General features: G+C 43.0%; 1 protein-coding gene across 2 annotated transcripts in view; it reads left to right on the plus strand.

Annotated features, from left to right (window-relative positions):
• Window positions 1-15,782, plus strand: part of acat2 (acetyl-CoA acetyltransferase 2) — a 107,631-nt gene that overhangs the window by 31,876 nt on the left and 59,973 nt on the right. For both annotated transcript variants that reach the window (XM_043696187.2, XM_043696189.2), the window contains exon 3: window positions 9,321-9,502. In XM_043696187.2, the coding sequence (XP_043552122.2) occupies window positions 9,321-9,502 (182 nt within the window). The remainder of the gene's footprint in view (window positions 1-9,320; window positions 9,503-15,782) is intronic.

The raw sequence follows: 15,782 nt of genomic DNA on the forward strand, positions 1-15,782 counted from the left end.
GTTAAGATTAAGGACGTTACAGTGGGGTCAAGTCACTGGCAAATGGATCCCTTTGTCCTCAAGGATAATATGTTTGTGGAATTTAGGGCATTCCTAGATATTAACTCAGGCTCTGTTAGTAGCCCATCCATCCTTTGGGAAACTGCCAAAGCCTATGCCAGAGGGTTAGTTATTTCCTACTGTGGCAGTAGGAAGCGGCAGAAGGGTGAGCAGCAATGTCTCCTCGAAGCACGGTTGAAGGCAGCCGAGAAGGCTTACTTTGACAGGCCCTCATCAAAACTACAGAGGATTATGGCGCTGCTGTCTGCATTGAATTCCGTGCTCATGCAGACAGCAAAGAAGGAGCTTACTTTTGCAAAGCAAAGGTTATATGAGCATAGTGACAGGCCAGGCAAATACTTAGCAAATCTCGCCAGGAAAAGGAGCACCCCTCAAGCCATTACGGTGATTAGAGAAGGGTCTAGGAACCTAACATGTGACTCCAAAAAGATTAATGTGGTATTCCAGAGATTTTACTCTAAGTTATACCAATCTGAGGGTTGTGAGGAGGGGCGGGCCAAAATGGAGTATATTTTCAAGGATCTGGAGCTCCTGGGCGTTATCCCCGAACAAGAGTCTCTTCTCAATACCTCTTTATCAGAGCAAGAGGCTGTGAAGCAGCTTCAGAGTGGAAAGGTGCCTAGTCCTGACAGACTTCCCAGTGAATTCTGTAAGGACTTTATAAACATATTGTCAGGTCCGATGCTTAACATGTTTAATGATTCATACAGCCATGATTGTGTCCTGCCATATCTGAGAGAGGCCAATATTTTGCTTATTCTTAAAAAAGGGACGGTCTCAGAGGATTGTGCTTCATACAGGCCCAGTTCACTCTTAAATGTGGACATTAAAATCCTCTCTAAGACTGTTGCATTAAGGCTGGAGAATGTGTTACCTTCTATTGTTAAAGAGGACCAAACTGGCTTCATAAAGGGCCACAGATCCTCCAATAATGCTGCTTTAATGTAATTCAAGCATGTCAACCACAGTCAATACAGGATTGGTGATTTCTCTAGATGCAGAGAAGGCATTTGATCGGGTTGGGTGGCCGTACCTTTTCTATACTCTGGAGCAGTTTGGCTTGGGCAAAGCCTTTTGTAAGATGGGTAAAGGTTCTCTACAGTGACCGTCTTGGTGCGGTCATCACCAATGGGGTGCGATCAAGCAATTTTAACATTTTTAGGGGTAGCTGGCACGGCTGTCCCCTTTCGCCACTGCTTTTTACGTTGGCGATTGAACCATTGGCGGAGGCCATTCATAGGGATCCCAATATATCAGTTCTAGAAGTGGGGTCAAAATTATATAAGATTTCGTTCTACGTGGCCAATGTCCTTTCCTTTTTGTCAAATCCAGCAGTTTCGATGCCTTGCCTGATACAATGCATGAGTGCATTTGGCACCTTTTCAGGGTACAAGATTAATCTTGCAAAATCAGGGGGTGGTATTATGAAGGTGCTAGGTCTTGAGGGCAAATATCGATTCACATTTAAGTGATCACAGAGGGGTTTTGTGTTTTTGGGCATATTCATTACTGCAGTTCTGGATCGGCAGTTCAAAGCTAATTTTGTTCAAGTATTTGACAAAATCAAACAAGCCCTTCAAAGATGTGAGGCGCTTCTGGTCTTATGGTTGGGTCGGATAGCGCTTATTAAGATGAATATTCTCCCCCGTTTGCTCTACCCTGTAATGATGCTCCCCCTGATTTTCAATAAGCAAACATTCAAGAGATGGAACGGTTGGTTCACCTCTTTTATTTGGCATTGTAAGTGGCCCCTCATTAAGTTAGCTAAACTGCAATTGCCTTACAGATTGGGGGGAGTGGATCTCCTGGATATTAAAACCTACTAACTAAGCTCACTTTTATCCTATGTGAGTAATTGGGCTTGTGGTACCCTCTTTCAATATGGTTAGATATCAAAACCTCCCAGGTAAGGTGCCCCCTTACTAGCTTGGTGGTTTTGGACAAAATGAGGACAGTTAGGGAATATTGGCATGACCCAATAATTATCAATACTGTTAAAGCATGGAGGGCAGTTCGGCAGAGGGAAGGCAATATTGGGCAAAACATCTTCTCTTACACTTTTAGTGGGAATGCCAGGTTTTCAACTAGGGATGATACATTCAGGATTCAAATACTGAGCAACTAGTGAAGTGTCTTGCATGGAGTATTTATTTGAGGGAGACACAACAATGTCCGTTGATCAGTTAGCACGGAAACACGAGCTATCTTACAGGGATCTCTTTCGTTTTTTTCAAGTTAGGACCCATGCTTTACAGTTGAAGATTCTCCACAGGGTTTACTTGGCCCAGGACCGTTTGTCAAAATTTAAACTTGGGTATCTTCAACATGTCCCAAGTGCAAGTTTGGTACGGGCACTCCTACCCATTGTCTCTGGTCCTGTGGTAGGCTTCAAACATACTGGAGTGCTCTGACGGGTGCGATGGAGATGATTTTGGGTGTAAGGGTGGAGAAGGACCCAATCTCTCTTCTTCTTGGCCTGCCCAGTACATTCCTGCAGATGTGCATAAGAAAAAACTTTTCAACATCCTCACTTTCTGCACAAGAAAGAATATCTTGTTAGGTTGGGCATCCGAAAACTCACTGGGCCTATTGGCTTGGGGGAAGATTGTTGTGGAGCATATCCCCTTGGGATTTTCTCACAAGTATGGTACAACACAAAAGTGAGAATGTTTCTAAGTCATGGCAGCCCTTTTTGGAATACCTGGACACAGATTTATCTGCCACACTAATAAGGGCTTTTATATAACCGTAGTGATTGTGCTTTACGAGTCCAATATCCAGGGAGGAGGAACTGCAAACGTATGAGTGTCTTGTTTGGCTGAGTTGAGTTATTACTATTTATTAGTTTGTTGTTGATTATTATTTATTTAGTTGGGTTTTTAAAAATATATTTTTCTATATATATTTATACACTTGTACATGAGGATGGGTTGGTTTCTTTTAACATTTTTGTGTTCTTTCCTTTTATTGTTTTGAATTGTTTTATATTTGTTGTCATATTAAAAAAAATCTATTTTTCAGTAAAAATATATTTAAAAAAACTTTGGGTGAGCACTTGAAGTATAACATTCAAGGATATGGGTGAAGTGTAGGAAATTGTGTTAAGCATGTCTTTAGTGATTGGTATTCATGGAAGGGCCTTTTCGGCACTGTACTTTGATACTAGATGTGGGCTTCAAGAAATCTTGAGAGACAATAAGCATCATTTTGTAATCTAGTTACCATGGCAGACAGTCAATGGACAGGGAGACCATGCTTGACAAACCTACTGGAATTCTTCAAGGGTGTAACTGGTACCGTTGAGTAGGGGGGCCAGTGGATGTGGTTAATTTGGACTTTCAGAAGGCTTTTGCCAAAATCCCAAGTAAACGATCAATGTGTAAAATGAAAGTGTGTTGGATTGCGGGTAGTTTAATTAAGATGAACAGAAATTGGTTCACAGTCAAGAAATGGGGAGTAGGAGTAAATGGGCCTTTTTCTGAATGGCAGGCAGTGATGAGTGGATGCTGTAGATAAGTTATGACAGTTACCTTTAATTCAGCTACTTATTAAGAAATCTCACAAACTATCAAATAATGAAGCAATTAATTGAAATTTATTGCATGTGGTTACCAAAATAAGACCCCTCAAATATGCAAGTTAAGCCTCACAACCCAACTGAGATTTTACCCAATTAATGGTGGAATTTAACTATGATTCAACCAACATTTGTTCTGGATAGATCGTTGTGCAGTGTGGTTCTCTGAAGTTCTGCTGTTGAAGTTGAATTCTTAAATAATTTTCTGTCTTGTAAAGTTTGTGATGTGACATTATTGATGATTCTTTAGATCTATTCATCCACAACCTTGATTACATATCTGGAGTTATCAGACCTGGAGCTTGCCTTCTTAGCAGGGGTAGTTTCTCTATTTCTTGTTACATTTGGTGTTAGCTGTCTGTTAATTCCTTAAATTCTTCCTTGTGACATTAGGCCACCAGTTGTCAAACAGTTGTTAAAACTGCTTGTTTATGTAGCTTTGACTTCTTTTCCGTGGCATGGTTAATTGGCATTTTGCTTTTAATTCCTTGTTCCATTATCCTAGGAAACAGTTTATTCTAGAAAGTGTTGGTACTAATTCTTTCAATCCATGAACAGTTATTGAAGTTGTGAAGTTTACTTTATCACATGGGGCATTGCAGGGGTTGGTACTAGGACTCCAGCTCTTCACAATATTTGTTAATAATTTAGATGAGGGATTTGCAGCTGACATAAAGCTGGGTGGAAAGATGAGCTGTAGGAGGATGCCGAGATGACAGTGTGATTTAGACTGGCTCGGTGAGTGGATAAATGCATGGTAACTGCTTTTTAACATGGGTAAGCGTATGGTTATCAATTTTGGTAAAACAGGAAAGCAGATTATTATTTGAATGGCTGTAAATTTGAGATGTAAATGTTCAATGATACCTGGGTGTCATTTTGTAGCTGTATCTGAAAGCAAGTGCACAGGAGCAGCAGACAGTAAAGAAGACAAGCTATATGTTGGCCTTCATAGGAAGAGGCTTTGAGTCCAAGAACAAGGATGTCTTGCTACAATTATACAGGCTATTGGTGAGGTCACACCTGGAATATTGTGTGCAGTTTTGGTCTTCTTAAGTGAGTTTAGAAAGCATACATGAAAGGTAACAAAGAGAAATTAGGTTTGAAATTTTGGTGGTTCTGTCTGCAAATTTCCAGTTCTTTTTAGATATGTAGAAACCCTATGTATCCAAGAAACCCTATGTAGCCAACACATATCAAAAGGAGCAGTAGTCGTTATGACAATGCATGGTGAAACCATTTCTTCAGGCAGAGAGTGATGAGCCTATGGAATTCCCTGCCACAGAAAGTGATTGAGGCCTAAACATTGAATGTTTTCAAAAAGGAGATAGGTTGAAAGGATCAAAGGATAGAACATAGAACATTACAGCGCAGTACAGGCCCTTCGGCCCTCGATGTTGCGCTGCCCTGTCATACTAGTCTGAAGCCCATCCCATCTACACTATTCCATGTTACGTCCATTTGCCTGTCCAATGACGACTTAAATGCACTTAAAATAGAACAACTTAAAATAGATATAGGACAAAAGCAAGAACAGGCTATGGAGTTGGATTGAATGATTACCCATAGTCATATTGAATGGCTTAGCAGACTCAAAGGGCTGAGTAGCCTACTTCTGTGCCTGTTTTCTATGATTTTATAAACCTAAATGCAGACCCAAATAAATACTGCCCTCCAGTATTAACAACGATTCTCTGCTTTCGGTTCTCTTGGCATAGATTTATGCTTGCACTGTTCATTTAGACGTTAATTTTATTGACAAGGCGATTATGTGACAAATTCATATGACATTGTAAGCTTTTTAAAATATTCGTAAACTAACTGTGTTGGAAAGATCGGTGATATAATTACTACTTCAGACATGTAACCCTCAATGTTTTTGAGTTCTAATCCATTTGTAATTGTAGTCTACCACTTTGAAGAACATTTTACCTCTTGTTTGTAAAGGTACATCCAAGCATATTCCCATGGTCTTCGTGGAAAAGAAGAAGATATCAATAGTCCTCTTGCAGTTTTCCTTTCAACTTTTTTTTTCTGCTCTGAGGACCTGTCTGGTGGCAGTTTCTGTAAGTGGAAGCCAATGCATTGCTCACAATGGTTGTGTGGAGAACCTCCCAGCAGCTGCATAATTTAGAGGGAACATTGTTTTCTTGTTCCCTCCTGATGAATAACACAACTTATACAGCTTGACATCATTTCTTCCAGTTTTGGGACCCTTGGAAGGACCAATCCCTCTGATCATAGTACTGTCTAAGAATGTTTGACACAAAACTGCCTGATTTAAGATTACAGATTACATTACAGTGTGGAAACAGGCCCTTCGGCCAAACAAGTCCACACCGACCCGCCGAACCGCAACCTACCCATACCCCTACATTTACCCCTTACCTAACACTACGGGCAATTTAGCATGGCCAATTCACCTGACCTGCACATCTTTGGACAGTGGGAGGAAACCGGAGCACCCAGAGGAAACCCACGCAGACACGGGGAGAACGTGCAAACTCCACACAGTCAGTCGCCTGGGGCGGGAATTGAACCTGGGTCTCTGGCGCTGTGAGGCAGCAGTGCTAACCACTTGCCACCGTGCCATTCTTCATCAGATTTTTGTGTATCCCTTGAGTTCATTTAGTTTCTGGTAGAGTTGTGGTTTGCTTTGATGTAAAGATTTACACCTCTTCAACAAAGACTACATCTGCTTGACCAGGCTTTGACAACAAAGATATAGGCTGCTGTGCTGTAGTCAGCCTCTTTCCTGAAACATATTAATTGGTGGAGGCATTTATGCCAACTTGGATTTGTGGTCTGTATGTAACTTGAGGTGAAGACTAAGAATGTAATCTATAAAACTTTACACAAATCCATGTAGCACCTAATATCCCCTTCTCTATCACTGGATATCTCTGATCAATCTGCAAGTAAAGGAATTGGTTGTAAACAGGTCTGTGCTTTCTATCCCAGTCAGGCAGCATCCAAGGAGCAGGAGAATTGACATTTCGGGCATAAACACCCTTCAGGAATGAGTCTTGTGGCCCAAAGGGTTGAGAGTGATAAGTGGGAGGGGGGCTGAGGCTAGCGGAAGTTGGCTGGGAATACACCAGGTAGATGAAGGTGGGATGAAAGTGATAGGTCAGAGAGGAGGGTGGAGCAGATAGGTGGGAAAGAAGATGGTCAGGTAGGACAGGCCAAGGGGGTGGTGTCAAGTTGAAAGGTTGGGACTGGGATAAGGTGGGGAGAGGGGAAGTGAGGAAACTGGTGAAATCCATCCTGATCCCTTGTGGTTGGTGGGTCCCAAGGCGGAAGATGAGGCATTCTTCCTCCAGAACTTGTAGGAAGTTAAAGTGTTCAACCACAGGGCGGTGGGGTTGGTTAGTGTGGGTGTCCCAGAGATATTCTCTGAAACGATCTGCAAGTGGGCATCTTGTTTTCCCAATGTAGAGACCACCACATCAGGTGCAACGGATACAGTAGATGACATGTGTAGAAGTACAAATGAATTGGTGAGGGGCCAACCCACCCTCCACTGCCACTGCAAGAAGTGTCTATCCCTGGCAGCGTCTATCCTGCCACTGCAAGAAGTATAAAACCTGCACCCATACCTCCCCCTCACCTCCATCCAAGACCCCAAATGATCCTTCCACATCCGACAGCAACATCTCTGGAACACTCACAAAAACCAACCCCACCGCTCTGTGGCTGAGCACTTTAACATCTCCTCCCACTCCGCCAATGACGTGTAGGGCCTCCTCCATTCCCAAACCCTTACCACCCAACGTCTGGAAGAAGAATACCTCATCCTCTGCCTTGGGATCCTCCAACAACATGGGATCAATGTGGATTTCACCAGTTTCCTCATGTCCCCCACCCCACCACCTTATCCTAGTCCCTACCTTCCAACTCGGCACCACCCCCTTGACCTGTCCTACTTGTCCATCTTCCTTCCCACTTATCTGCTTCACCCTCCTCCTAATCCACCACTTGCACCCCACCTTCAATTACCTATTGCACTCCCACTACCTTACTACAGCCCCACCCCCCTCCCATTTATCATTCAGCCTCATTTCTGAGGAAGGGCTTATGCCTGAAACATCGATTCTCCTGCTCCTTGGATGCTGCCTGACCTGTGCTTTTCCAGCACCACATTCTTCGACTCTGATCTCCAGCATCTGCAGTCTTCACTTTCTCCCTGTGTTTTCTGTCTGCCTGTATGGAAAAACCAGCACCCAATCCTGTAAAAGATGCATCTGTAGCAATGATAATGTGCAACTCTGGGTATTAGCTAAAGTATCAGGTGATATCAGCTGATTTCCAGCTCATTGTGTGCCATTCCCACAACAACTTTCCAACCAAAAAAAAATCCACTGAACAATTGGCATCCTTTGCATCATTGGTTTTGCTTGTGTGATCCAAATATTTTGAGTTTTTTATCCCTGCTGTATTTTAAACGCTCACCGCAGTCACCACCATGTTTTTAAAACCATAAATGTATTAGCAAAGTGGGGATCTAGCTCAACTGTGATCCCTCACTTAATTGAATAGCCTGATACAACCCTTTTTTTAAAGATATTTTCATTAGAAATTTAACATTTTTACAAGTTTACAAAAATAAACAAAACTCTCAAGTACAAACATTGATATACAATTAAATCTTAAATATATAATAACCAAAATTTAACAAAAGAAAAATACCGAGAAAGAAAAAAACAAAACTCAACTAACTACTAACCTAGGTAAAAACAATGACGGCAGATGCTGGAGACCAGATTCTGGATTAGTGGTGCTGGAAGAGCACAGCAGTTCAGGCAGCATCCAAGGAGCTTCGAAATCGACGTTTCGGGCAAAAGCCCTTCATCAGGAATAAAGGCAGTGAGCCTGAAGCGTGGAGAGATAAGCTAGAGGAGGGTGCCTACAACTAATCAGAGTGTATATTTACGTCTCTTACATTATTCAAATAAGAGAAAGAGAAAAAAAACAAAAAAAAACAATGGATAACATAGAGATTGGGTAGTGAGATACATGCTCGGAATGTGTTAACATCAAATGTAACAAAACCCGTATTCGTGTGGGATTCCTCTCCCAAGGGGCCCCGGACCAGCCAGGTTCGTAATCTCAATTAAATAAAAGCCCTTGTTAGGATAGCCGAAATATCTGTATTCATATAATTCAAGAAGGGCTGCCATATTTTATAAAATAATTCGGTCTTTCGGTGCACCATATTTGTAAGGAAGTCAAGGGGAATACATTCCATAATTAATCTGTGCCAATTTGAAAGTCCAGGGGGACCCTCAGCCACCCAGTTTACCAAAATATTCTTCCTTGCAGAAAGAGAGAATAGAAAATAGTCTCTTCCCGTGCATATCCAGGGAGGGAAAGTTCGAAAAGGCCAAAAGGAGAGATACAGGGTCCATTTTAATTTCCATTCCTAAAATTTCTGTCAGGGTACTTGCTACTTTAGTCCAGTATCTACGGATCTTATGACAGGTCCATAGGCAATGTACAAGAGTGCCCACCTCTGTTTTACATTTGGAACCCTTTTTTTTAAAGAGGCTTGTAGTTGCAAACCAAGCGCTTGAATAACCAGTGTCTTTTGATTAAACATACTTTTTAAAAATTCTCTTTGTAGTAATTATATGCTTTATGAAATGAAATATTACTACTATATTTCTCTTCTACAATTTTGTAGGCCAAGGACAGAATCCTGCTCGCCAGGCTAGCGTCAATTCAGGAATCCCATATGAAGTGCCAGCATGGAGTTGTCAGATGATTTGTGGCTCTGGCCTGAAAGCAGTGTGTCTTGCAACACAAGCCATCATAACGGGCAGCTCCAATATTGTGATAGCAGGAGGCATGGAGAGCATGAGCAAGGTATGAACACAGTTCAGCTGTCATACTAACTGGTTGTTTGCTGGTTAACAGTAGTGAGACAAGACAGAAGGTTGAGTCTAGTTAAAATGAAGAAGTTCAATAGACAAGGTAGGCAAGAGCAGGCCAGGGAACAAGGGAAGACTGATGATTTAAAATACATTTATTTAAATGCAAGAGGCCCAACAGGTTAGGCATATGGATTTGGGGCAAGGATCAGAACAGGAGACTGGGAATATTGTAGTTATTACAGAAACATGGCTGAGGAATGGATAGGACTGGCAGTTCAGTGTTTTGGGGTGCAGATTCTATAGGAAGGATAAAAGGGGAGGCAAGAGAGGAGGGGGAATGGCGCACAATTAAAGAGGATATTCTTGGGGGATTGTTCAGTGAATCTGTATCGGTGGAAGTGAGAAATAAGGAGGGGGTGATCTCTATGATGGGATTATACTCTAGCTCCCCTCCCCCATCCAATAATCGGTGGGAAATTGAGGAGCAAATATGCAGGGTAACTGTAGGAGTAATAAAACTGTAATAGTAGGGGATTTTAACTTTCCAAACATAGACTGGGACTACCATAGTGTTAAGTGCCTGGATGTGAAAGAATTTGTTAAGTGTGTTGAAGAAGGTTTTCTCAATCAATATGTAGATAGACCTACTAGAAAAGGAGCAAAACTTGACCTCCTCTTGGGAAACAAGACATGACAAGTGACTGAAGCCTTAGTGAGGGAGCACTTTGGGACCAGTGACCATATTCTATTAGTTTTAAAATAGTTGTGAAAAAGGTTTGGCCAGGTCCACAAGTTAAGTTCTAAATTAGAGCAAGGTCAGTTTTAATAGTATTAGACAGGAACTTTCAAAAATTGATGGGGGGAGGCTGTTAAGTGGGAGGCTTTCAAAAGCGAGTCAACAAAAGTTCAGGGATAGGATGTTCCTGTTAGTATGAAGGGCAAGGCTGTCAGGAATGGAGAACACTGGTTGACTAGAGACATTGAGACTGTGGTCAAGAAAAGGAAGGAGGCATATGTTGGATATAGACAGCTGGGATCAAATGAATCCCTTGAGGTGTATAGGGGTGTAGGAGTATACTTTAGAGGGAAATCAGGAGGGCGAAAAGGGGACATCAGATAGTTTTGGCAGATAAGGTTAAGGACAATTCAAATTCTACAAGTACATTAAGGGCAAAAGAATAACTAGGAAGAGAATAGGACTCCTTAAAAATCAACAAGGCCATCTATCTGTGGAACCACATGAGATGGATGAGATCCTAAATGAATATTTCTCTTCAGTATTTACCATGGGGAAAGACATGGAAGCTAAGGAACTTGGGGAAATAAATAGTGATGTCTTAAAAAGAGTCCACATTACAGAAGATGAGGTGCTGGAGGTCTTAAAATGCATAAAGTTAGAACAATTCCTGGGACCTCATCACATGTATTCCAGAACAATGTGGGAAGCTAAGGAAGAGATTACTGGGTCCCTAGCAGAGGTATTTGTCTCATCAACAGCCATAGGTGAGGTGCTGAAAGACTAATGGTAGCTAATGTTGTGTCATTATTTAAGAAAGGCTGTAAGGAAAAGCCATGGAACCAGTGAGCCTGACATCAGCGGTGGGTAGGTTGTTGGATGAGATTCTGAGAGTCAGAATCTAAATGCATTTGGAAAGACCAGGACTGATGAGGGATAATCAGCATAGCTTTATGCATGGGCAATGTGTCTCACAAACTTGATTTAGGGGACTGGAATAGCCAAGGTCTTTTTCCCAGAACTGGAGGGCATAGGTTAAGGTGAGAGGGAAAAGATTTAAAAGGGACCCTAAGGGCAAATTTTCACACAGAAGGTGGTGCGCAAATGGAACAAGCTGCCAGAGGGGGTGGTGGAAGTGGTTCAATGACAAATTTTAGAAGACATCTGGTTGGAAACATGAATAGGAAGGGTTTATAGGTATATGGGCCATATGCTGGCAAATGAGACTAAATGAGTTTAGGATCTCTGGTTGGCCTGGACAAGTTGGACGGAAGGGTCTGCTTCAATGCTGTATAACTCATTGACTCTATATTTACATTATCCCATATTATGACCTCCATTAGTTTTCCCACTTTTGATTAAAAGCTGTTGTCTCCTGGGTTATGCTTTGCCACTTTCTTAAACAATGGTGTCATATTTGCAATCCTTCAGACCCTCAGGACTAATCCTCTGTTTAGAGGGGCTTGGAAAATTTCTGTCAATAACTGCAGTTTATTGCCTTACCTCTTAGCAATCGAGGATGCATCCCATCCGGGTCACGTTGCTTGTCTGCTTGTAGTGCTGTCAGCCATTTTAGCATCTCTTCATCTTCACTATACTGCTCAGATGTTCAACACCCACATTTTCAATAAGGCCATTGCCACCATTTTCTAATTTGGTAAAGACCGAAGCAAAATATTCATTTAGTCCCTCTGGGTCATGATCTTTGCTTCAGTGAATGGCCTACCTTGTTTGTTCCACATGGACACACTCAATCCTTCATTAATCTTTTACTATTAATATGTTTGAAGAACAGTTTACCAATTGTTTTAGCACAGCCTGCCCTCCTTTCTTTGTAGGAGAAAGTGAGGACTGCAGATGCTGGAGATCAGAGCTGAAAATGTGTTGCTGGAAAAGCGCAGCAGGTCAGGCAGCATCCAAGGAGCAGGAGAATCGACGTTTCAGGAATTCCTGAAGAAGGGCTTATGCCCGAAACGTCGATTCTCCTGCTCCTTGGATGCTGCCTGACCTGCTGCGCTTTTCCAGCAACACATTTTCAGCTCCTTTCTTTGTACTTCCTGTCAGCATTCCTTTTTCCAACCTTAGCCTTTCCTGCATTTGAGACTCTAATCCAGTGTGTATCATATGTCTCCTTTTCCTTCCTTATTTTCTTATCAATACCCTTAGTCACCACGTATTCTAGGTTTAGATATTACATTTTTATTTTACTTGCTTGTGTACCTAGTTTGTGCCCTATTCAGCTCTTTTTGAAATTCTCCCATTTCTCATTCACAATTTTATTCACCAAAATGCAATTGCAATAAACGTGCTCCAGTTCAACTTTTAGATCCCAAAAATGTGCCCTTTTCCATTCTGGGATATTAATTATTGACTAATTTTTATTATTTTCCAACTTGATATCTGTGTTATCATATCATAACAACTAGAAGCCAGTTCACCCTCTTGAGCTTGCTCCGTTATATCATCTCAGTTTCAACTTCACTTTGTTCCTGCTCTCCTTAACCCTTCAACCTATTTAAAATTTCTGATGAAGGGCTCGTCTGAAACATCGATTCTCCTGCTCATCGAATGCTGCCTGACCTGCTGTGCTTTTCTAGCACCACACTCTCGACTCTAAAAATCTGTCCATCTCCTCCTCCTCACATTTACTCAGTATCTCAGCATAACCACATTCTGGTGTGGTAAATTCCACACATTCATGATCCTTTGAGAGAAGTAATTTCCTAGAACTACTGCCGCTGCGATTGCTGCCAGAAAGAACTATTGCCTCCGCAAAGATGCTGATACTTCTGTTGCTGAAACCTTCACTGCTGAAACCTGATGAATGCTGTCCGCTATGTCACTTCTGCCCTCGTGGTTATTGCTGTTAAATGCCACTTCCGCTCGCACTGATGTCACTTACTGGAATTTCACTGATGCCCCCACACACCCCACTGAAAGCACACTTATGCCGCTTCCGCCCCCGCTGTTTCTGCTGAACATGGCACTTCTGCACCTGCTGACATTGCTTAATGAAGCTCTGCTGACCATGTCGTCTCCACAGTTGCCACTGAGAACGCTGCTGCCAAGGACACTGTTTTAGTGAACACCGCCCAAAATGTCACTTTCATCCCCACGAGTGCCACTGAACGCACTGCTTCCACTCCCATAACCGCCACCATTCACGTCACTTCCTCTGGTGACATCACCTATGACATCATCAACAATTTCATGACTGCCCCCCCCCACACTCCAGAGACAGCCTCCATTCCCACTCCCAACTCCAGCTCTACACTAGGCTCCAGCCCTGCCTGGTTTTTTACCAACCCCTAGACTTCGCCTTCACTGAGGATGAACGATCAGTCCTCAGTAAAGGTCTCACCATCATGCCATCACATTTCCAGGTCAACGAATTCCATATATGCTGCGACATTGAACTTTTCTTCTGCTGCCTCCGCCTCTCTGTGCTTACTTTTTCAATCGTGAGTCCCACCCACCCTCTGAGGAAACCTTCTCCAGTGTCCAACATACTCCGTCCTCCTGGACACCCCCTGCTGGCCTCTCACCTGCCCTCAACCTCTATCTCCAACTGCTGCCGTGACATTGACAGCCTTTACCTGTCCACCCTACTCACCTATTTCAACCTCAAACTCACGCAAAGCACAGCCCTGCACTCCCTCCATTCCAACCCCAACCTCACCATTAAACTAATGGACAGGGGAGGTGGGAGCGGGGAGGGCGCACTGGTAGTCAGATACATCGACCTCTACGTCACTAAAGCCAGGTGCCAACTCACGAGCACCTCCTGCTGCTTCCTCGATCACGACCTTCATCTTCCATCATGAAACCATCTCCCAGACCATCCACAATCTGATCACCACAGGCAATTTCCACGGCCTCCAACCTCAGTTCCACAACAGTGCAATACCTGGTTTTACCTTTTACCCAAAATCCAAAACCTGTCTGCCCTGGTCAACCCATTGTCTCCACCTGCTCCTGCCCCACCAAACTTATCTCCTCATTTTCAATACTGTCCTGTCCCCCTTGGTGCAGGAACTCCCCACATATATTTGGGACACCACCCTTGTCCTCCACTTCCTTCATGACTTTTGATTCTCCGGCCCCTAACGCCTCATCCATGGACATAGAAATAGAACATAGAAAAAATACAGCGCAGTACAGGCCCTTTGGCCCTCGATGTTGCGCCGATCCAAGCCCACCTAACCTACACTAGCCCACTATCCTCCATATGCCTATCCAATCCCCGTTTAAATGCCCATAAAGAGGGAGAGTCCACTACTGCTACTGGCAGGGCATTCCATGAACTCACGACTCGCTGAGTAAATAATCTACCCCTAACATCTGTCCTATACCTACCACCCCTTAATTTAAAGCTATGCCCCCTCGTAATAGCTGACTCCATTCGTGGAAAAAGGTTCTCATGGTCAACCCTATCTAAATCCCTAATCATCTTGTATACCTCTATCAAGTCACCTCTAAACCTTCTTTTCTCCAATGAAAACAGCCCCAAGTGCCTCAGCCTTTCCTCATACGATCTTCCTACCATACCAGGCAACATCCTGGTAAACCTCCTCTGCACCCGTTCCAGTGCCTCCACATCTTTCCTATAGTATGGTGACCAAAAACTGCACACAATACTCCAGATGCGGCCACACCGGAGTTTTATACAACTGCAACATGACCTCAGGACTCCGGAACTTAATTCCTCTGCCAATAAAAGCCAGTACGCCATATGCCTTGTGAGGCACGACCTGCCCTTCACAAAACCACGCTGACTATCCTTGATCACATTATTCTTATCCAGATGTTCATAAATCCTATCCCTTACAATTCTCTCTAAGACTTTGCCCACAACAGAAGTGAGACTCACTGGCCTATAGTTACTAGGGTTATCCCTACTCCCCTTCTTGAACAAGGGAACCACATTTGCTATCCTCCAGTCTACTGGCACTATTCCTGTAGACAATGAGGTCATAAAAATCAAGGCTAATGGCTCTGCAATTCCCTTGCTTCCCAGAGAATCCTAGGATAAATGCCATCAGGCACAGGGAACTTATCTATTTTCACCCTTTCCAGAATTTCCAACACCTCTTCCCTACATACCTCAAAGCCGTGCATTCTAATTAACTGTGACTCAGTATTCACATCGGCAACAATGTCCTGTTCCTGAGTGAATACTGACGAAAAGTATTCATTCAGTGTCTCCCCAATTTCTTCAGCCTCCACACGCAACTTCCCTACTATCCTTGACTGGATCTATTCCTACCCTAATCATTCTTTTATTGCTGACATACCTATAGAAAGCCTTTGGGTTTTCCCTAATCCTACCAAATAAGGACTTTTCATGTCCCCTCCTTGCTGCTCTTAGCTCTCTCTTCAGATCCTTCCTGGCTACCTTATAACATCCCGCCCTATACAGCTCCATCTGCCTTGGCGAATGCCTCCAAGCCCTCTGTTTCTTCCTCTCACAACAATCCAACCAGTACCTGTCTACTGACACACTCATTTGATTGGTGGAACTGGTTCTCACTCTTAA

The sequence above is a fragment of the Chiloscyllium plagiosum genome, unplaced genomic scaffold (assembly GCF_037043375.1).
Source record: "Chiloscyllium plagiosum isolate Xiang-an unplaced genomic scaffold, Cpla_swu_hap1 HiC_scaffold_10, whole genome shotgun sequence".
Classification (NCBI taxonomy): Eukaryota; Metazoa; Chordata; class Chondrichthyes; order Orectolobiformes; family Hemiscylliidae; genus Chiloscyllium; species Chiloscyllium plagiosum.